This window comes from Puntigrus tetrazona, unplaced genomic scaffold (assembly GCF_018831695.1).
Source record: "Puntigrus tetrazona isolate hp1 unplaced genomic scaffold, ASM1883169v1 S000000106, whole genome shotgun sequence".
Lineage (NCBI taxonomy): Eukaryota > Metazoa > Chordata > Actinopteri > Cypriniformes > Cyprinidae > Puntigrus > Puntigrus tetrazona.
This window is the reverse complement of record NW_025047783.1, coordinates 107,501-132,500: the sequence shown is the minus strand read 5'-3', so window position 1 is coordinate 132,500 and position 25,000 is coordinate 107,501. Positions and strand designations below refer to the sequence as shown.

Sequence of the window (25,000 nt, the reverse complement as noted above, 5' to 3'; positions counted from 1 at the left end):
GGAAAATTAAAGCCCCCAGATACGCAAAAGAAAACACGGGTAAACAACAGAAGCAGCGGGACGAGCTTCTCTCACTGATTCTCCGTCCGCTGCTTCAAGGTTGTTTACTTTCTTTGTGCAGTTTTTATTAGCTGTGATGTGTGTGTGTGTGTGTGTGTGTGTGAGAGGCGGCTGACTGTGACGCTGCTTTGGTTCTCGTCTGAAACGTCTTTTACGGCTGCTTTTAGATTCCCATCCTAGGTCATGTGATCACACACTGTCAACTAAAACACTTTTACAGTATCACAATCACATTTATATTTCACAATTATACTATGATGTTATATATATATATATATATATATATATATATATATATATATATATATATATATATATATATAAAAGAGAGAGAGAAATGTAAATATGATTGAAGTGATCTAACAAATTTTATTGATCTTAATATTATTAAAAAAACATTTTTAAATGTAAAAAAAAAAATGTGTTCGCCTGCAGTGTGTGTTACGCCTGTGAGTGTGTTCGTCTGTGAGTGTGTTTGTGTGTGAGTGTTCATCTGCGAGTGTGTGAGTGTGTTTGTGTGTGAGTGTTCGCCTGTGAGTGTGTTTGTGTGTGAGTGTTCACCTGTGAGTGTGTGAGTGTGTTTGTGTGTGAGTGTATCCGCCTGTGAGTGTGTTTGTGTGTGAGTGTTTGCCTTTGAGTGTGTTCGCCTGCGAGTGTGTTTGTGTGTGAGTGTGTTTGTGTGTGAGTGTTCACCTGTGAGTGTGTTTGTGTGTGAGTGTTCATCTGCGAGTGTGTGAGTGTGTTTGTGTGTGAGTGTTCGCCTGTGAGTGTGTTTGTGTGTGAGAGTGTTCATCTGTGAGTGTGTTCGCCTGCAGTGTATCCGCCTGCGAGTGTGTTTGTGTGTGAGTGTTCACCTGTGAGTGTGTGAGTGTGTTTGTGTGTGAGTGTATCCGCCTGTGAGTGTGTTTGTGTGTGAGTGTTTGCCTTTGAGTGTGTTCGCCTGCGAGTGTGTTTGTGTGTGAGTGTTCACCTGTGAGTGTGTTTGTGTGTGAGTGTTCATCTGCGAGTGTGTGAGTGTGTTTGTGTGTGAGTGTTCGCCTGTGAGTGTGTTTGTGTGTGAGTGTTCATCTGTGGAGTGTGTTCGCCTGCGAGTGTATCCGCCTGCGAGTGTGTTTTGTGTGTGAGTGTTCACCTGTGAGTGTGTGAGTGTGTTTGTGTGTGAGTGTATCCGCCTGTGAGTGTGTTTGTGTGTGAGTGTTCGCCTGTGAGTGTGTTTGTGTGTGAGTGTGTTTGTGTGTGAGTGTGTTTGTGTGTGAGTGTTCACCTGTGAGTGTGTGAGTGTGTTTGTGTGTGAGTGTTCGCCTGTGAGTGTGTTTGCCTGTGAGTGTGTTTGTGTGTGAGTGTTCACCTGTGAGTGTGTGAGTGTGTTTGTGTGTGAGTGTTCGCCTGTGAGTGTGTTTGTGTGTGAGTGTATCTGCCTGCAGTGTGTTTGTGTGTGAGTGTACCCGCCTGCGAGAGTGTGTTTGTGTGTGAGTGTTCGCCTGTGAGTGTGTTTGCCTGTGAGTGTGTTTGTGTGTGAGTGTATCCGCCTGCGAGTGTATCCGCCTGCGAGTGTGTTTGTGTGTGAGTGTTCGCCTGCAGTGTGTTTGTGTGTGAGTGTTCGCCTGCAGTGTGTGTTTGTGTGTGAGTGTTCGCCTGTGAGTGTGTTTGTGTGTGAGTGTTTGCCTGTGAGTGTGTTTGTGTGTGAGTGTTCGCCTGTGAGTGTGTTTGTGTGTGAGTGTTCACCTGTGAGTTTGTCTGTGTGTGAGTGTTCGCCTGCAGTGTGTTTGTGTGTGAGTGTATCCGCCTGCGAGTGTGTTTGTGTGTGAGTGTTCGCCTGCGAATGTGTTTTGCGTGTGAGTGTTCGCCTGTGAGTGTGTTTGTGTGTGAGTGTTCGCCTGTGAGTTTGTCTGTGTGTGAGTGTTCGCCTGTGAGTGTGTTTGTGTGTGAGTGTATCCGCCTGCGAGTGTGTGTTTGTGTGTGAGTGTTCGCCTGCGAATGTGTTTGCGTGTGAGTGTTCGCCTGTGAGTGTGTTTGTGTGTGAGTGTTTGCCTGTGAGTGTGTTTGTCTGTGAGTGTTCGCCTGTGAGTGTGTTTGTGTGTGAGTGTTCACCTGTGAGTTTGTCTGTGTGTGAGTGTTCGCCTGCAGTGTTTGTGTGTGAGTGTTCACCTGTGAGTTTGTCTGTGTGTGAGTGTTCGCCTGCGAGTGTGTTTGTGTGTGAGTGTATCCGCCTGCAGTGTGTTTGTGTGTGAGTGTATCCGCTGCGAGTGTGTTTGTGTGTGAGTGTTTGCCTTTGAGTTTGTCTGTGTGTGAGTGTGCGTCTGTGAGTGTGTTTGTGTGTGAGTGTTTGCCTTTGAGTGTGTTCGCCTGCGAGTGTGTGAGCGTGTCTTCACCTGGTCGGAGCTTTCTTCATGTGCTCCCCGATGAAGGTGGCGTTGGTCATCCCCATCAGTGTGTTGGCCAGCGAGATGACGGACAGCAGGTGCTGCGTGGTCACGGCTCTGGAGACGCCGTACGTGCCTTTGCCCACGATCTCGGAGACGGAGAGCTTGCGGCCCTCGGCGGAGCCCCTGGCCAGCTGCCGAAGCAGAGAGTCTTTGAAGGTGGGCAGCATGAGCGACATGTGTCCTCCGCGGGAGATCAGGCCAAAGGAGACGGGCGTGTGGGGCCGGAGCATGCCCAGACGACTCAGACACACCTCGTCCAGCTCTCCGTTCAGGCCCCAGGCGTGCAGACAGGACATGAAGAGCTTGGCCGTGTCCATGGTCAGGTTGTACTCTAGCAGACTCAAAGACTTGGACTTCTCCTCGCGCCGCCGCTGCTCCTCCTCCTCATCCTCGTCTTCATCCAGCAGGTGCTCCTTGATGTTTTCTTTAATGGTCTCCTTCACCTGTGCAGGTAAAGCGACGGACACGTCATGTGACACGAGTCAAACAGTAAACACAATACTACCAATAGACCATTTTTGCTTTGAATTGTCCTGCATCTAAAACTCAAAACAAAGGCATGCATTTCCCTTCCGCCTTAATATATAGCTTCCATCCAATAAAATATGAATGAAAATATATATATATATATATATATATACACACACAATTTAAAATAAGAAACACATTATTTAACACATTAGATATTTTCATACATATCCAATGAATAAACTAAATATTTTTCATACTTTTCTAAAATATACATATTATATATTATATAGAATATACACACACACACACACACACACATTTATAAAATATAAAATTAAATGAAACAAAATATAATTAAATATATTTACTTAGATTAAATTACTAATTAAATAATTAATATATATTATTACCCTTATACATATATTTTATATACTAACAATTAAATAGTTTATGTATTATTTAAATATATTGCATTATAATATATTATACATCCTAATATATATATAAAATTATAAAATAAAGCGAAATATCAAAATATATATAATTTATACAAATATAATTTATTAACATAAATTTGAAATAATATAATCTAAACCATTATGCCTAAAAAATTCTATAAAATCTAAAAATATGATTTTAATATTATTTTTATCAAATATTTTATATAAAAATAAATATTTTACTTTATTTTATTCAAATTAATTAAGATAGTAATAAATGCAATGATATAATGACAAATAAATATGAAGACTGTATGTATAAATTCTCCAATACTGGATTTTTATACAACTGGATCAATTCAGGATTTCATTTCATTATTGTCGGCCAAATAATGTCCTATCCTAACAAACTTTCAAAATGACCCTTAAAACTGGTTTTGTGGTCCCGGGTCACTTATCGGCCAATGACAGCCTTATGTAACGATCTACACGCACAAGCCCCGCCCCGACTCTGACCTGCTTGAAGATCTTATTGGCCAGGAAGGAGCCGCTCTTGTCGGCTCCGCCCGGAGCTTTCTGCAGCGTCTCGGGTGAGACGAGGGTGGGATTGGGCCGCTGCGCCTCCTCCGTCAGTAACTGGATGATCACGGCCTCCACGTCGAAGAACAGCACATGCATGTCGGGATCCGTCACGTTGGTCTTCATGGCCTGAACCACCAGAGAGTTGTGCGAGTATTTGGGAAGGTTTCCCTGCAGCCAGACACAAAGAAAGAGACGTTTAATACAGAAAACTAGAAAGGACACCTCGCTTTTGCGGGCCGCTGCCGATTCAAAGCGAACTGTCTTTACAAGAGACGGCAAGAAAAATGTGTGCGAGACTGTAAGGTTGAACAACAGAGAGGTTCGGGTCAATGATTTTGCTCCGGTGCTCCGATGATGAAAAGAAAGCTGCAGTGAGAGCGGATGAGAGCGATTTCTGAACCAAACAGCCTTTCCTTAAAAGCTAAACCTGCTCCTTTAAAGCCAACAGGCTATAAAACCACCGTAAGGCACTGGTTTAATAAGAGAGAAATGATGCATCATTGAAAACGAGTATATGACAAAGTACGTTTTGCATTAATAATGACTCAAACTGAAGCAGGAATATTTTGGATAAATATAAAATCTAAATAAATACACCTAAAAAAAAAATGTAAATACACTTGTTGAATTAAATAAATTATTAATTAAATAAATTTTAGTTTTTCATTATTATTTATTATATTAGTTAATAAGATGAATAACTTTTTTATGTTATAGTAAAATAATTTAATAAATGTAGAAGAAACAATAAGGCAAATTTTAATGTTGAAAATGTTTTTTTACAAATGTCAAATAATTTAAATACGTTTAATGTAACTAATCAAATAATTATTTTAAAATATGTAAAATAAGCACAAATATATATATATATATATATATATATATATATATATATATATATATATATATATATATAAAATGTATTTTAAAATATATATACATAATATTTGATATTTTATATTTCATATAATAAAAAAATTCTTACATAAACTGTTTATATGTATTGAACAACATGCATGTGTTTGTATTTACATAATTAGTAAATATACACACTTTTATTTTAGATGCGATTAAACGTTTGACAGCACTAATTAAAATAAAATGCATAAATAAATTGGAATAATCAATTTATGAATCAAGATGAATGACGAAATAACGAACTGCAATCAGAGCACTAAAATACAAAAAGCTAACTGAAATAAATGCATTCATTTATTATTAACTTTAAAATGCATTAAAATAAACCAACAAGTTTTTTTGACTAATAACTCTGCGTTCTCTTTGTGATGTGAAACGCGAGCCGGATGCGTTCCTGAGCGTTTTCTTGAGATTCAAGCCGTTCTCCTCATCAGAGCTAATTATAACGGCAGTAATCAGCGGGTCGTCTTCAAACGCATCCGTCAAAAGTTGTTGAGCGCGCGGGATAATCCGTTTATTTCCTGATCTGTGTAATAATCTCTAATGCTCATTAAGCCCTGCAGCATTCATTTCATCTCATCTGCTTCCAGTCGGCCCGTATTAAATAGCGAGCTTGCTAATTGTTATTCAATGTTAATTCGATGAACAAAGCACCTGCGATCCATTAGAAACATCAGGGAGGATGTTTACGAGCGGCCGCTGTCAGGCGCGCTTCCGAACCTAAAACTACGGATGAAACGCGATGCTTCGGAGCTCAAATCAGAAATACGCATTATAAAGCACTGGATAAATGAGCCACAGCAGAAATGATTTTACTACGTTTAGGAACTGCAGGCTGCTGTTTCTGGTATTTACTGCAGCGCCGTGCTTCTGTGTTTTGCTCTTTGTCTTTCTGTTCAAAGAGAGCGCTTACTTTCCCTCGCGTTTCTGGGAAACCGACACGAAATGCGACCGGCTTTAACGCAGACTGAAACAGCAACAAAAAAAAAAGTGACGCAATGAAATCAAATAAAACGATTAGAGTACTCCTGAACTAAATTAGTAACAATTTTGCATATATTTTATATTTGATATAAAATGAAAAAAAAAAAAAAAAAAAAAAAAAAAAACCTAAGTGAGGTGCAGATGAAATAAAATTAAATAAATTAAAATAAAAATAAAATAGTCCCAATTTCACTTGCATTTTATATTTTATCTAAAATTAAATTAAGTTAAATATAAAATAAAACAAATTAAATAACTCAGAATATTTATATTTGCAAATACAAATATAATACAAATACAAGAATAACAATAAAACAATTAAAACAATAAAATAAAAAATAAAATAAAAATGTCAGTCTCAGTAGCGATTTGGATTTATTTTAGATATAATTAAATTAAAGTTTTAATATTAAATATTTAATATTAAGTTAAATATAAAATAAAACAAAATTACTTAAATTTATATCAGAACATTTATATTTGCAATTAAAAATACACAATAATAAATAATTAAATAAGAATAAAGACAATAAAAAAATTTACAAAATATAATACTAAAAAATCCAAATTTTACGTATTTTATATTATATAAAAATACAATTAATGAAACAATGCAATAAAAAATAAAATGTATAAAAACTTAAAAACAAATAAAATATGTGGGTCCCAATAACAATATCTGTCTGGCATTGCTGTGCTGAATACACTCTTATCTGAATGAAGACCTTCCTCTCTGTCTCTCTCTGTCTCTCTCTCTCTCTCTCTCTCTCTCTCTCTCTCTCTCTCTCTCTCTCTCTCTCTCTCTCTCTCTCTCTCTCTCTCTCTCTCTCTCTCTCTCTCTCTGTCTCTCTCTCTCACTCTCTCTCTCTCTCTCTCATAAGATCTCATCTCTCTGTCTGTCTCTGTCTGTCTCTGTCTGTCTCTGTCTGTCTCTGTCTCCCTCTGCCTCCTCTCTGTCTCTCTCTCTCTGTCTCTCTCTCTCTCTCTCTGCTCTCTCTCTCTCTCTCTCTCTCTCTCTCTCTCTGGAGCTCTCTGTCCGTCTCTCTCTCTGTCTGTCTTCTAGTCTGTCTCTCTCTCTCTGTCTGTCTCTGTCTCCCTCTGCCTTTTGCACTGTCTCTCTCTCTCTCTCTCTCTGTTCTCTCTCTCTCTCTGCTATGTATCTCTCTGAAGCAGAATCTCTCTCTCTCCTCTCTGTCTGTCTCTATCAACTCTCTCTGTCTGTCTCTCTCTCTCTCTCTCTCTCTCTCTCTCTCTCTCTCTCTCTGTCTCTCTCTCTCTCTCTCTCTCTCTCTCATCATTAAGACGGGCAGAGCGCTGTTCTATTTTAAACACATAAGATGAGCATCATTACTGGACACCTGACACCAGAAGCCTTCCTCGCGGCTCCAGACGCTCGCTGCAGATCTCAGCTCGTCACATGACGCTTTTAATGAGCGTTTAACCAAACATCGCTGCTCAGCGCAATTACTAATACACACCATAAACCTGGAGCACCACTGTCCGTAACGTCTTAATATTTTCATGCATTATAGTTGCATTTATCAGATTAGAGCGATGGAGACACACTGCCTCGATACCTCCTACTTATTCCTGGATGAGCAGATATAGACGGGGAATCATGCAACATGTACATAAAAAAATATATAATTAAAAATAAAAAAAAAATGTACACACATGAACACAGATATATATATATATTTATAATAACATAATATATAATATGAATATAATAGAAATATAACAATTTATCAAATTATTAAAATGTAATGCATATTACACCATAGAATGATTATATAATTATACACATTTATGTACATATGTGTGTGTGTGTACTATATTATATATATATATATATATATATATATATATATATTTTTTTTTTTTTTTTTTTTTTTTTTATAAAATAAAAATAAAACATTAGTTAGTAACACTTAATTTTTGTGTAGTTTATTGTAAACAGGAAACAGAGTATCAAAGTATTAAAACTTTTTTAAATGAATAATTATAAATAAACATGAAATCATATGGCAAAAGAGTAGTTTTATAGAGAGAGAGAGAGAGAGAGAGAGAGACAGAAAGAGAGACTGAGAGAGAGAGAGAGAGAGAGAGTTTTAGAGAGACAGAGAGAGAGAGAGAGAGAGAGAGAGAGAGAGAGATGAGAGACAGAGAGCCCTCTACAGAGAGAGAGAGAGAGAGAGAGAGAGAGAGAGAGAGAGAGAGAGAGAGACAGAGAGAGAGAGAGAGAGAGAGAGAGACAGAGACAGAGAGAGAGAGAGAGAGAGAGAGAGAGAGAGAGAGAGAGAGAGAAGAGAGAGATAAGAGAGAGAGAGAGAGAGAGAGAAGAGAGAGAGAGAGAGACACACAGAGAGAGACACACAGACAGAGAGAGACAGAGAGAGAATAAGAGAGACAGAGAGAGACAGAGAGAGAGAGAGAGAGAGAGAGAGAGAACAAGAGATCAAATTATTAGAAGAGAGTAGACAGAGAGAGAGAGAGAGAGAGAGAGACAGAGAGATAAAAACACCACACACACACAAACCAGAAGAAAAGCTAACGGCCTGAAATATTTTAAATGATTTAATCTCCCACCGAGACGTTTGTTCATATTCAAACAATCCAGAACAAAACCTGAATCACAGAGACAGCGTTAGCATGCAGAGCGAGAGAAGCCTTTATACAAGCGTGCAGTAAAATAAACGCCAGCGGATGAGAGCGTGTCGATGATTCAAACACACCAGCAGCTCATTACTAAATCAATACACACACACACACACACACACACACACACACACACACACGTAAAACAAACACTCTCTTTCACAGATGCATTAACACACGGCCCCGTGTAGAAACGCAGCGGCTCAAGGACAGTCGCTATTAATTACATGAACACAGAGACCGTATGAATACAAGCAGATGAAGACAGACACAGACAGTCGAGTCCGACGTCTGATCGCTGCTGCTCCTGTGTCATTAGCTCAGCTGGGTGTGTGTGAGAGAACAATAACCACTCACACACACACACACACACACACCTGCTATTAAAGCCTGACTCGGGTGTTCTGAGCTTAAGTGGACAACACTAAACCAGACGGCTGCTGCTACCGCTAACTAAAACTATTACAAATCATTTTCATTTAAAAAAAACGTAACAAAATAACAAAACTGCTAAAGTTAAATAATATCTCAAATCTAAATAGAAGTATAAAATAAATTAGAATTATTGCATAAAGACTACTAAAAATTACATTAAAAATACTATTATTTAATAAAATAAAATGATTTATTATGAATAATAAACCAGCATAATTTAGTAATTAGTAATAATACAAATTAAAATATGTCTAATAAAACTAATAATAATTTTGAAATAAAACAAAACGAGCTTTAAGTGCCAAGTTTAGTAAAACTAAATCCAATTTCTGTCTGACCAAGTGAATTTCATCACAACATTGTGAAAAACGTGCATTGATTTTCAGATTTGCTGAATATTTCATTCACACGATTATTAAATGCAACTCCCTCAAGTCATACAGAAATAACTTTTTGTTTTAAGTCTAAGTTTTGTTAAGCGGCTCAGTGCAAATCATTGGACCAATCAGAAGAACTGAGGCGGGCGAGTGTTTACAGTAACATCTGACTGCTATGAAATCCTCTTATTAATCTCTCAGTCCTGACTCACCTTGTCGGCGTTGTCGGCCGCGAGCAGGTTGGTGGCGAGCGTCTGCAGCTTGTGTTGGGCCATGTTCTTGAGCGCAGCCAGACTGCGGCGGGTCATGGCCTGCTTCAGGTTCACCGCGGGGTGATTGAGAGAGTCCAGAGCCGCGGGAACAACCTCATCACACGCGTTCAGGATCTCCACCGCCGTTATCCCCATCACACAGCGGTCCAGTGCTCCTGAAACACACACACACAAGAGAGACACGCTTCTGTGGAAGCCTTACCATCCCTAACTAGAACTAAAACCACTGAACTTACTATCCTTAACTAGAACTAAAACCAAAGAACTTACTATCCTTAACTAGAACTAAAACCAAAGAACTTACTATCCTTAACTAGAAATAAAATCACACAACTTACTATACTTAACTAGAACTAAAACCACTGAACTTACTACCCTTAACTGAGCTAAAACCACTGAACTTACTACCCTTAACTAGAACTAAAACCACTGAACTTACTACCCTTAACTAGAACTAAAACCACTGAACTTACTATCCTTAACTAGAACTAAAACCACTGAACTTACTATCCTTAACTAGAACTAAAACCACTGAACTTACTATCCTTAACTAGAACTAAAACCAAAGAATTAAATAAAACTAGAATTAAAACCACTGAACTTGCTATCTAACTAGAACTAAAACCACAAACTACTACACTTATTTAACTAAAACCAAAGAACTTATTATCCTTAACTAATAAAACCAAAGAATAACTATCCTTAACTAGAAATAAAACCACAAACTTAAAATATTAACTAAACTAAAACCACTAAACTTACTATCCTTAACTAGAAATAAAACCACTGAACTTACTATCCTTAACTAGAACTAAAACCAAAGAACTTACTATCCTTAACTAGAATCCACTGAACTTACTATCCTTAACTAGAACTAAAACCAAAGAACTTTCTACCCTTAACTAGAACTAAAACCACTGAACTTACTTCACCCTTGCTAGAACTAAAACCACTGAACTTACTACCCTTAACTGGGAACTAAAACCACTGAACTTACTATCCTTAACTAGAACTAAAACCAAAGAACTTACTATCCTTAACTAGAACTAAAACCACACAACTTACTATCCTTAACTAGAACTAAAACCAAAGAACTTACTACCCTTAACTAGAACTAAAACCACTGAACTTACTACCCTTAACTAGAACTAAAACCACTGAACTTACTACCCTTAACTAGAACTAAAACCACTGAACTTACTAGTGTTTACTAGAACTCTGACCACTGAACTTACTATCCTTTAACTAGAACTAAAACCAAAGAACTTACTATCCTTAACTAGAACTAAAACCAAAGAACTTACTATCCTTAACTAGAACTGAAACCACACAACTTACTACCCTTAACTAGAACTAAAACCACACAACTTACTATCCTTAACTAGAACTAAAACCACACAACTTACTACCCTTAACTTGAACTAAAACCAAAGAACTTACTATCCTTAACTAGAACTAAAACCACTGAACTTACTATCCTTAACTAGAACTAAAACCAAAGAACTTACTACCCTTAACTAGAACTAAAACCACTGAACTTGCTATCCTTAACTAGAACTAAAACCACACAACTTACTACACTTAACTAGAACTAAAACCAAAGAACTTACTACCCTTAACTTGAACTAAAACCAAAGAACTTACTATCCTTAACTAGAAATAAAACCAAAGAACTTACTATCCTTAACTAGAAATAAAACCACACAACTTACTACCCTTAACTAGAACTAAAACCACGAAACTTACTATCCTTAACTAGAAATAAAACCACTGAACTTACTATCCTTAACTAGAACTAAAACCAAAGAACTTACTACCCTTAACTAGAACTAAAACCACTGAACTTACTACCCTTAACTAGAACTAAAACCAAAGAACTTACTATCCTTAACTAGAACTAAAACCAAAGAACTTACTATCCTTAACTAGAACTAAAACCACACAACTTACTATTCTTAACTAGAAATAAAACCAGAGAACCTTTGTTACTTGAAATAAAATAATTTTTTAAAATGTTATTTATATTTTCATTTAATTTATGCAAAAGTACCAAACAACTGTATCTGAAATGAAAATTTATAATAAAAAACTATTTAAAAAATAAAAACAATTACAAAAAAACCTAAATATTACCTATATATAAATAAAAAAATAATATATATAAATATTTAAGTACTAAACATAGCATATAAATGACAAATATATGATATATATAAAAGCACTAACTAAAATATAAATATATATATATAATTGCATATCATAATATATAAAACAAATGGAAATGTATTTTTAAATATATATATATATATATAAATAAAATACACTCTATATATAATAAATATATATATATATAAATATACAAAGAAAAATGAAATAAATAATTAAATATATACAATATATATATATATATATATATATATATATATATATATATATATATATATATATATATATATATGTAAGGATATATATAAAACTAAAATCGAAATCAAAGTATTAATGCACCCTGTAATAGTATATTAATGATAGTAAAATAACACCGGTCTCTGTGCTTTCACTCCAAACCCATTACCCTCATCACACACTGACTCAGCTCCCATAATACCCGGCTGAAAGTGGACACATAAAACACTAATGTTTCTAATGCAGCAGGAGAGACGCAGACATACAGAATAAATCATTATTAGGCAAATATCCTCCTCAAAATATACCACCCATATGACCATCCCCGTAAACGTACAGTATATATGTCCCAAAATATGATTTATACAGTGTTGCTTTTTTGTTCAAATTAAAATCTAAAATCAAATGCTAAATGAAAATATGAATACATAATATAACAGTAAACAAATATTATAAAACAGTATTAAACCTGTGTCTTATATTACATGTGTTATCCAATATAAATAACTTTATTTGAATCCTGTGAACTAAAATATTTTACTTATGAAAGATGCTTAATCGCATTTTTATATTAATAACAACTACATTAATGATGCCATAAAATAAACACTTGTTACTTTACATGTATTAAAAAAAGCGATCATCATATTAATCGTTATAAACACCAACTTTTACAATTCTGGCTGATATCAACAACTATTTTTCTTTTCTTTTCTTTCATGTTTATTTGTATTATGGGTGACAAAAAAAAATCTAAACACTTTAAACTAAAAAAAATCTTTTAAAATTTAAATGTATTTAAATGTTTGTTAAATATTTGAAACAAAAATTAAACTATCACAATTTAATTCATTTCATTAAATATTAAAATAAATAAATATCTAGCAGCAACGAATATAAAATATACAAAATCTGGATAACTGAATAAAAATGAAAAAAAAAAAAATATATATATATATATATATATATATATATATATATATATATATATATATATATATATATATACACAATATATAATATATTTTATAATATTTATATATATATATTTATTTTTTTAACACATCTGGCAATAAAGTGATTCTGATTCTGAAAAATATAATGTTATTACATTTAAATTATTATTTTTAAAAACAATAAATATCCAGTAGCAGCTAATATAAACTAAACGCACAAAACCTCGGAAAAAGAATAACCCTTCATAACAGCTTCATGTTACAAAACACTTGATTTCAAATCAATAAGACATTAAAAAGCTGATGAAATCGGGAAGCTAGTCAGTACATATGCACTTTATGTATATGTGCTGGCAATGAATTGTAATGAATTACCCAATATTGATGAACCAAGATGCTGCGTTGCTATGCAACCATGAGCACGACCTCTGACCCCCGAGCCCAGGCTCACCTGTGTCCATCTGCCAGACGTAGACGGAGCCGTCGGAGCAGCCCACCACCAGGTAATCGTCGCAGGGCCTCCACTTGATGACCTGGATGGGGAAGAGATGCCTGGACGCCAGCATGATGCACTTCCTCTCCCTCAGACTCAGCAGACCCACGGAGTGATCGCTGGCCACCGAACACACACAGTGCTGCACACGCGTCTGAAACAACACCACGGCAATTACACGCTAACAACATACCAGAGAGGCGGGGCTTAGCAATGCAGGTGCTGTCTCTGATTGGTTACTTGTTCATGTAGCTAACGATTTACGATCCAAAAACCAGGGTATTAAATAAAGCCTGGAGCACTAAAGCAGTCATCATTTGTAGCAATGGCCAACAAAACACTGCAGATCTATAAAACAATGAAAATAAAAATAAATAAAAAATTAGAAACGTAATTTAATTGCCATTATTTTATTTTAACTTGGTTATATGATGCACTAAAATAAGTAAAACTTAACAATTAATTTAAACAATATTATAGACGTATATTTAAAAAATGCTAAAAAGGTCTAATAAATAATGCAAATAAAATAAAATATAAAAAAAACTAATTTTACTAATTACTAATTATTTATTTAACTCATAAAATAAGTCAAACTCATTAAAATAATATGAAAATAATATGAAAATAGAATAAAATAATTAAAAAATGTTCTATTAAAAAGGGATAAAAAAACAACAACAGTTACTAAAACTAACTAAATGAAAATTAAAACCGTTAAAATATAATAAACCACAAAACTGTGGTATTTAGATGATACTAAAATAAAACTAAGAAACATCATAATATATAAATGGCAGAAAAGATATTAACAATACACAATGCAGGTTATATATAAATAAATAAATGCATACATAACTAGATATAAATATGCAGCAGATAAAAAAATAATTGTTTTAATAGGCTACTAATAAATATTATAATTATTAGTAATTTAAACTCTTTAATCTGTACTTTTTTAATTTGTTCATTTCAAAGCAAGTAATAAGTCACGTCAGCAATTTTTTTTGGTCAAAAGAAATGACTTTCATCATTAGTAAAAATGTAGAATATAATTAGGGTAACATGAGAAATAGAAGGGCTTAGCAATAGAAATGTTCAAAAGATTATCAAAAATATTCAGGTTTACAAAAATACGCAGGTTTTAATGAAGCAATATTAAAAATTAAACAAAATATTTTAGCAAAATAAGTAAACAGAAGAAATGAGATTATCAAACATGCTAGAGCAGAGATGAAATTGATAAAAAAAAAAAGTAATGAATATAAAATAAAAAATATAATGACAACTAATATGATAATGTAGGATGTGAGAAGGGGCGGGGCTAGCAGCTTGAACGTCATCTTTAATTGGTCAAGACTGATTATTAATAGTTATTTAAACTAATCAAGTTTCTTTCAGAGTTATTAAGTTACATCAGCTGTTTATTTAAGGGTCAAAACGCACAACTTTCGTTCGTGCTAAAACGTACAAGCCCAAACAGTCTCTCCAATCGATTCCGTCTCGCTTTATTCACACCGAATAAAACGCCGGCGAATCACCAAATGCCAAACAACGTCGAGAAAACACAGCAGAGAAGTCAAAAGCTGCCAACAATGCAAGTGGAAATGATATCAGCGCGAATCAAATTAAACTCAACGTAAGGTCATTCAGGGTCTGCCTCACACAACAAATCCTGCAGCAAAGGTCAAGCAGGACTTAAGGAGGAAAACTCGGAGTGTTTCCATGGCAACAGCGCGGCCGTTTCTTTTGATTGCGTTTTGGCCTCTTCGTCTGACATTTAGCGCGTAAAGTCTGAGTCTAATTGGTCACCGAGGTGAGACTCAGAGATTAGAAATTCTGCGGCCGTCGAGAGCCGGATGAACTTTTCAATGTCTTCAGAGAAACCTTTAAGAACACAAAACACACCACTGTGATGCTAGGAAATAATGGCTGAATATTCATACATAGAGAGAGACAAGTAGACGATAAATAGATCAAATAAATTGCAAAAAATATTATATTGTTTATTTGAAATATTTATTTCAAGACGTAATTTATATAAAGAAACAGAATTTACGGCAACACAAAAACTAAATCTAAAACAAAACTGAAAATGAAAACATACAAATAAAAACTATTATAATATAATATACAAATTAAAATAAAAGCATAAAAATGTATTTAAATGTTATTAAAAATTATATAAAATTAAAACTTATTGTTATTAAATTTATAATAATTTTTTTATAAAAACAAACCACAGGCCATTATTTTTATATGCATATTTATAATATTATGGCTCAAATAACTTTTTTTTTTTTTTGCTTGGATAAATAAAAAATAAAACACTAAAGTCTCACACACACACACACACACACACACACACACATATATAAAAATATAATGATATGACATCACACCAGCATCAACTAAAAGAGCTGTGTTTGTGTTCAGGTTTTGTCTCAGACACATCGAACCCTGTCCATCAGTGCTGAGAAACACTTCACATGCAGAAAGTACTTTTGGAATCACTTATTTAACTAATTGATATCAGAGACAAATATAAAACCGTGTCAGCATTTTCTACTAAAAACTGCAGCCATCACACTTGACCAATCAGATGGAACATGTGGCCCAATAAGCCCCGCCCCCTGAATACTGAAAGTGTCTGTTTATTGCGTGTACAGAGGAAGCTTACACTGCAGTTTTCCGGAGGCACGATGAGCTGCGTGATTTCTCCTCCGTGAACGCAGAAGATGTGCTTCATCTCTCCGGTGAAGATGTCCCAGATGATGACCGAGAAGTCGACGCCGCCGGACACCAGCGAACGCTGATCGTAGCGTGGAGAGACCTGGTGTGGGTACAGCAGACACGTGACCTTGTGCCTGTGACCTCTCAGAGTGCGATGAGGAGGCCAACCTGCCCAGAGAGAGAGAGACGGGAAGAGAGAGAGAGAGAGAGAGAGAGAGAGAGAGAGAGAGAGAGAGAGAGAGAGAGAGAGAGAGAGAGAGAGAGACAGAGAGAGAGAGAGAGAGAGAGAGAGAGAGAGAGAGAGAGAGAGAGAGAGAGAGAGAGAGAGAGAGAGAGAGAGAGAGAGAGAGAGAGAGAGAGAGAGAGAGAGAGAGAGAGAGAGACAGAGAGAGAGAGAGAGAGAGAGAGAGAGAGAGAGAGAGAGAGAGAGAGAGAGAGAGAGAGAGAGAGAGAGAGAGAGAGAGAGAGAGAGAGAGAGAGAGAGAGAGAGAGAGAGAGAGAGAGAGAGAGAGAGAGAGAGAGAGAGAGAGAGAGAGAGAGAGAGAGAGAGAGAGAGAGAGAGAGAGAGAGAGAGAGAGAGAGAGAGAGAGAGAGAGAGAGAGAGAGAGAGAGAGAGAGAGAGAGACAGAGAGAGAGACAGACAGAGACAGAGAGAGAGAGAGAGAGAGAGAGAGAGAGAGAGAGAGAGAGAGAGAGAGAGAGAGAGAGAGAGAGACAGAGAGAGAAAACATTAATATAAAATTCAACTAAAATAATAAAATAATTATTGTGACTATGATAAATAATAAACATATTATAATGACATTTAACATTAATATAAAATTTAACTGAAATAATAAAAAATTATTATCGTGAATAAATATAATAAATAATAGGCATATAATAATGACATTTAACTTTAATATAAAATTAAATAAAATAATTATTATTGTGAATAAATATGAAAAAGAATAGGCATGATATTATGACATTTAACAGTAATATATATATATAATTCAACTATAATAATAAAATAATTATTATCGTGAATATGATACATAATAAACATATTATAATGACATTTAACATTAATATAAAATTCAACTACAATAATAAAATAATTATTATTGTGAATAAATATGATGAAGAATAGGCGTGATATTATAATGCCATTTAACACTAATATATATATATATATATATATATATATATATATATATATATAAAATATATAAAATGACGTTTAACATTAATATAAAATTTAACTATAATAATAAAAATTATTATTGTAAATAAATCTGAGAAATAATAGGCACATTTGCACATTATAAATAATTAAAACTAAATTTGTTACAAATAACATAGACATTGTCAGTGTAACTGGAGCTGTGATGAAGCACTGACCCCTGCGCAGCATGTGTTCTCCCTGCAGCAGCTGAACGATGGCCGTCTGCGTGGCAGGAACCAGTACGATGCTGCCGTCCTCTCGTCCACACACCAGCCGGCCCTGAGACGGGATGTACACGCTCGCCGTCACCTTGATGGGCTCGTTGGAGCCGGGCAGCGCGCTCAGCTGGTCGATGATGCCGGCCGGAGACGGCATCAACTTATCGAAGGCCTCCTGCAGACTGATGCTGACCGACACCTGCAGCTCTGGAGGGCAGGGAAAAGACCGTTATGAACATAAATGTGTTTCTGCGCTGCTTGAGAAGCAGGAGTCAGTCTCTGTCATACTACAAGCAGACACTAGAGGGCGGTGTGTATTGTGTAGTACTGAACACACTCAGCAGAGGGCCACACTGAATACCAGCATACTGCATCATGCATAATTATTAATGAATACCGGATAATGTTTTGGGGAAATAATTTGGATGCCACCATGATTAACTGTATTTCAGACATTATTATGCTTTAGTGTTACTACTTGCTCTTTTTTTTTTTTTTTTTCATGCAACTTCATTATAAACAAGTTTAACGGTCAAAATTATGACGCGCTTCTCACTTCAGGAAACCACAAAGCTGTTTTTCCACACTACGTCTGATGAAAATGTATTTACAAAAGTTTAAAATAAGTGAAAAATGTCATATTGATGGTTATATATGATTATACTGCAAAATGCAATGCCATATTGCCATTTATAATATTACATTTGTGACTATGTTTAAAAATTATTCTTACAATATTCTTTAAAATATTCAGTTTATGCATTGTGGAATCATTTTCTCTTTGTGGGAAAAGATTTATGTTAATATAGTTTTAAATATTTAGAGCTTGTAAAAAAAAAAAAAAAAAAAAAAAAAAAAGTATGATACTGTATTATAATATTCAGATATTTTTGTGTAACGTGTGAGAAGTAAAATATTATATATATATATTTATATATATATATTAAATGTTCTTTTTGTGTGCATATATATCTATATACATATATATTTATATATATATATACAAATATATTTTTATATATATATATATATCTAAATTATATATATATATATATATATATATATATATATATATATATATATACTATATATATATATATATATATATATATATACATATATATATATATATATATATATATTTATATATATATATATATATATATATATATATATATATATCGTTTTTAAAAAATTTAACTTTTTGTTTAGTTTTTCCCTTTTTATAGTATGATAAAATATACTATTTTACTTGTAAAATAATTAAAAAAAAATTTAATGCTTGTAGAATACAGTTTTATCTGAAGAGCGAGCGTTACCGGCGGCGGAGGACAGCGGCTGCAAAGGTGATGTTTCAGGGATGCTCCACACCGTCAGCCGCCCCGCGGAGTCGCCCTGCATCAGGAGTTTGTGAAACGGCTCTCTCCGTCCGAAGAAGAAACGAGTCACGGGAGGACAAATCAGGAGCTGCAGGAGACAGAAACATCAGCATCTGACAGAGACTCATCCCGAGCCTGCTGCCATTCGTCTGAACGCCGAAGAGCCGCCGCTGAACTCTGAGCAATGTGTGCATGAAAGCTGTTCAACATGAGCTTCATCTGGGAAAAACTAAATCAGCTCATGCAGGATCATGGCTGAGAGACGGGCACAGAATGGAGTTGGTTTTTCACCACAACGAGTCAGAGCTGATTTAAAGCCCATAAGAGTGTGACAGGTGGAAAAGGTTTGAGAGCCATTTAAAAAACTATAATAATAATAATAAATAAGTTTGGAATAAATACATTTAAAAAATTATGAAAATGCATAAAAATAAATAAAACAGATTGCATTAAAAAAGTAGATTTAAATATTAAATAAATGCACAAATAAAAAAAACATAGTTTAAAAAGGCATTAATAGTAAAAAGTAGATTAGAATAAATAAATTGATTAACGTACATTTAATAATCAACTAAAATAAATACACTGAATAAATCGTTAATATAAAAAAGTTCTCTTACACAAATAGCATAGATGCAAAACACGCTTTAAAATACTAAGATTCATAAATAATAAAAAAAAGAGATTGACAAAATAGATTAAAATGCCTAATATAAATAGACTAAACTACGGATTAAAATAAATAAGCACTAAAATGAGAATAAAATAAATGATTAATACATTTAATATATAAAAATCTAAAATATAACTATTGTGGGTAGAAACATAAATGTTTTTCAAATGTAATAACATTTTTTATTATTTATAAAAATGTATCTTTACACATGAAAATATTCAGTTCCCTTATAAATCCTATGATCATATTTAGGGTTTGCGTCATATAAAAAGAAAAATGTTTGCTTTAATAATCCTTCACATAAATTACTTCATCAAATAACATCCCTGTGGATGAAAAAAACATTCTATCCCCAACCTACAACGTTACATTATATCAAATAAAATCTATAAAAATTCACAAATTATTCCGGTGTGAAAAACTATCCTTAAGAGATTTTACATTTTTTTCATACAAGATGTTTCAATGTAAAATTGCTCTTCATGTTTTACCATGTCATGTGTCTGAAGTGGTATGAACTGAAGTGGAAATGAGCGTTTTGAATTGATCGATGCGTCATATAATATTGATGTATGTCCTTGTCATTTTCAAAGCTTTATCTAGTCTTGAGAACAGTGCAAAGTTCCACCATTGAGCTTTCATTGATAAACACACACACACACACACACACACACACACACACACACACACTAAAACATGCTGAACACACACCCAAAAACACACAGAGAGATCAGCTGAAGACAACCTGAGAGCGACACACTTCATATTACTTTAACAATATTACATTTCAGATCTTAAAGACCTATAAAAAGACCACTTCTGCCGCTGAATAAAAAATAAAAAAAAAAGAATAGTGACTTTTCTCACAGTTGTTAGTTTACTTTTTAATAAATCCTGATTTTTAACTAAGAAATGTAAGAAAAAAAAAGTGATATGAAGTTACAATTCTGAGAAATTAAATCAGAATATTTTTCTCGCAATTGTGATGCATTATTGCTAATTTCTCAGAAGTGAGAATTAAATAATAGAAAGTCACAACTGTGAGTTAATTTCGCAATTCAGAGGAAAAAAATTAAACCGGACGACAAAGTTCCAACCTTTTTTTCTCACAATTGCGTGTGTAGACTTTTTTCAGCATTGCGTTAAAAACTCGCAACTGCAGAAAAACAGTCAGGAGTTTAATAAATAAACTCACTTTTTAACGTGATCGTAAATCTTGCAATTCTGACTTTTAACTCATAAATACAAAGTATACAATTAGAATTGAGTGACATCAATTTACAATTTTGAGAAATAAAGTCAGAATCGCAAGATTTAACAGCTTTTTTTTCGCAATGACGTAAAATTTTCGTTATATCGCGCAATTCTGACTTTAAAGAACAACACCTGCGACTTATACAGGAATACATTTGAGATGTAAAAATTAATTAATTAATTAAAAAAATTAATTGCAAGGTATAATTTCTTAAACTTTAATTAAACTAGTTTAATTGAGGTTTTTTTTGCAATTTTGCTTTTATATCTTACGCTTTTGAAAAAGTCTGAATTACAAAATCTAAACTCACAACGGCAAGAAAAGAATTACATGTTAAAAATCACAATTGTGCGAAAAAACTCAGCGAAAGCCAATTTCGCTTTTTTATTCGGTGGTGGAAACGGTCTTCAATCAATACCGAATCGACATTTTTTTTTATCAAATGCATGAGTCTAAAACAAGCCGAAAGCGACTGTAAAGAAGCTCTGGGACTTTGCATGCATCTTCACACCACGTGAAGACCAATGAGGGAGGTCAATGATTGGTCGTTTTTTAGTGGGAGGAGCATGAGACTTAGCGAATCAGAGCGAGTGACTATTAGACAGACAGCGAAAGAGAGGCAGGAACTCCACAGGAAGCTCTCAAGACATCTAATCATATTTACACATGCCAAATATATGCATTTACTTTAAAAATAAAACAGACAGGGATGTAATGATTACCCACAATCCGATTGAGATGCTAAATCACGATGCAATACGTATATCTAAGGGACATTTACTGCGTAATACGGTATTATGCAGTATAATACATACTAAAGTTCATAAGTGCAGCGCTGCTTTGTTTATAACGGAAACGTTTTAAGTGCCACCTACTGGCAGAAAGGGAATATGCATCTCGATCGGCATTCTTGCTTTCTAAACGATCTTGTTTGGATCAAAAACCGCTCACGTTGCATCATCTTTGTTTGGATCGCGATTAAAACGCAGCGGAAAGAGCACAGACGCAGCCTTATTTTGTTTATGCGAAGAGATTTCTTTCATTTGTGTCATTTCTTTATTCGATTTGGGTTCGTTTTAAAATTCCAACTCAGTTTTGTTATTTACGTTTACATTACATTTGCATCGCGTCACTCAGCAGACGCTTTTATCCAAAGCCACTTACAAATGAGGAGCGATCAAAACCAACAAAAGAGCAAAAGTACTATATTAGCAACTTATTATAGCGCCATATTTCAATTTCAACAAGAAATGTGCCGTATTTTGTTCCCGCAATAATAAAAGGACACATTTAATTGATATTTTTACATTTTTTTATGTAAAGGCACAGCAAAGGCAGCACATTTGCACGCATTTTTCCGTTTTCGCCATCCTTTTCATCAAAACGGCATGCTAGAGACGTGAAAACGCAAAAAAAAAATAAATAAATCGAACCCGATCCAAATCTTTTTATGATGTTATTGACAATGCGAGGTCGCATTTATTTGTCAACGTGCAAAAAATTTCGCAATGGCCTTTAGTCTAGCACCCATTTGAGGTCGATGTGCGTGCGTTCGCTTAAATCCCGAATCGTAAATTGAACCGAATTTTATAAAATCAAAATTGGAAATCGGAACGCGAGTCGAGTCGATCTTTACATCCCTATAAAGCAGATAGCGTCAAACATTTTACTGCGCGTCGAGAGCTTCCTCGTCCCTGCGTCTCGCTGTCGTTTGGGCTTACTGGTGCCTCTAGAGGCCGCTGGATGTATTGCAATTCAGGAGAGTAGAGCTCCGGATCACAAGCGCTGTCAGGAAGACGCACCACAACACACTGCCCCTCCCACCCCTCCTCCAGCTGGGCCGGGGCAACGACAGACAGAGAGCAAATCATAAAGAAATCAAACACGGCACAGATAACACACAAACACAGACCGACATCAACAAAACATAGACAGAACACAAACTAAAAACAAAAGTTTGGGGGTTTCATTTATAATAAGGACTCATCTGCTCACTAAAGGCTGCTTTTATTTGATGACAAGTATGGTAAAATTTGCTAAATAGTTTTAGCATTTAAAAAAGCGTTTTTTTAGGTGAATGTATAGTGAAATTTAATTTATTTCTGCGATCAAAGCTGAATTTTCTGCATCATTACTCCAGTCTGCAGCGTCACATGATCCCTCAGAAATCATTCTAACGCACCGATTGGCTGCTCAAAAAACATTTCTGATTATTTCTGCTTCGTATTGTTTGTGGAAACAATGATACGCTACCAGTTTGGGTTTTTCTCATTCAGCAAGAACACTTTAAATTGATTAAAAACAGCAGTAAATAAAGATTTCTATTTAACTTTCTTTTAAGTCCCGAAAAAATTAAATGCATCACGGTTTCCACAAAAATAAGATGCAGCACAACTGTTTTCAATACTGATAATAATAAATGTTTCTTGAGCAGCAAAAAAAGAAAAATTTAAATAAAATTTTAAAGGACCACTGAATCAAAAAAAAGACACTTTCCTATATATTCACATAGAAAACAGTGCAATAATATTTCAGTTTTTAATGTATTTTTGCAGCTTTGGTGAGCACAAGAGATGTCTTTGAAAAGCGTAAAAAAACCATTACAAATTAAAAACCTCAAACTTTTGAACAGCAGTGTTTTTATAAAGAAACTGAACTTAAACACACAGGACATTTAACGCCCTACGATTGGCTGAGCTCAACTAATCTTTAAAAGTCTCATGAAATCAAAACTGACTCCTAAACCACGACTCATCAGTGAGGTCTGTCTTCATAAACTTCACAATGTGATAACTTTTAATCCTCTCAAGACACCTGTAATGTCCACTTTCTAAAGTGGACTGAATCTGAAGTCCAAGAATAAACAGTCATATAGTGCACTCTGCTTCCTCGTATGTGTGTGTGTGTGTGTGTGTGTGTGTGTGTGTGTGTGTATCTGACCTGTTTGTCAGCGCGGTCTGCTATGCTGTACACCAGAGGAGGGATCGAACCCTCCGTCTTCTTTCCCACGTTGCTGCGGAAGTGTTCGCTCGCAGGTAGACAGCTGAAACACACACACACACACACACACACACACACACACACACACACACACACACACATAGATTAGCAGCAGTAGTTTAACAGTCTGTAGGTTTTCTGTGTGTGTGTGTGTGTGTGTGTGTGTGGTTTCTATGTAAGTGGTGTGGTTGGTAATGTCTTGGTACTTTGTCAGATTGTATAATTGTATTATTTTTTATATGCTTATATGAATATAGCAAATTTACGTAATAAATCATGGGGAAAAAAAAAACATTTATATCAAATTTACCTATGAAACAAATTATTTAAGAAGTCCTATTTATATATAAAAGTCAGTAAATAAATGCACATTTTTCTTCTTATATATGTATTTTTTACTATATTTAAATTAGTGCTGTGAAATGATTAATTGCAATTAATCGCACCCAAAATTAACGTTTTTATTTGTGTGTGTGTTTTATGTATATTTATTATGTACATACAAACACATATTCAGTACATATTTCAAAAATGTGTCTACATATATTCATATAAAATCATTCATTTAAATTATTGCATATTACGTAAACAAAAACTTTAATCGTTTGGTAGTTTAATATAATTGAAACAAAAATAAACCTATAAAATAATAAATAATATTAAGCTTGTAAAAAAAAAAAAAAAAAAAAAAAAAAATCACAGCCTCTATTGGTCATTAATCTAAATTAATAAATACAATTAATAAATTCACTTGCTGATGCATCTGCTGTTATTAGGTACATATTATGCAAATATTTCTTGATAGTTTGTGTGATTTCTCGTGTTCTAAGTAAAAAAAAAATGCTAATTGCAATTTTTTTCTGATGATAAATGTTATAAAAATTTATTTTATGAGTAAAAAGTGCTTTTTAAAAAGTATTTTGTAAATGCACATTATAACCAACTCAACCTCAATTGCGTGTTGAACAGCATGCACTGTGAAAACAAAAAAGGACCACAGCACAAAAACTCACAGCCGAGCTTCTCTTAGCTGTGTCAGGATTTTGCATTTATTTCC

General features: G+C 34.4%; 1 protein-coding gene across 1 annotated transcript in view; it reads right to left on the bottom strand.

Moving 5' to 3' along the window:
- Nucleotides 1-25,000, bottom strand: part of LOC122332531 (WD repeat-containing protein 7) — a 95,658-nt gene that overhangs the window by 63,105 nt on the left and 7,553 nt on the right. The window contains 8 exon segments of the mRNA XM_043229852.1: nt 2,433-2,929; nt 3,914-4,147; nt 9,564-9,778; nt 13,434-13,629; nt 16,156-16,376; nt 17,592-17,840; nt 18,953-19,100; nt 23,884-23,986. Coding sequence (XP_043085787.1) covers nt 2,433-2,929; nt 3,914-4,147; nt 9,564-9,778; nt 13,434-13,629; nt 16,156-16,376; nt 17,592-17,840; nt 18,953-19,100; nt 23,884-23,986 — 1,863 coding nt within the window.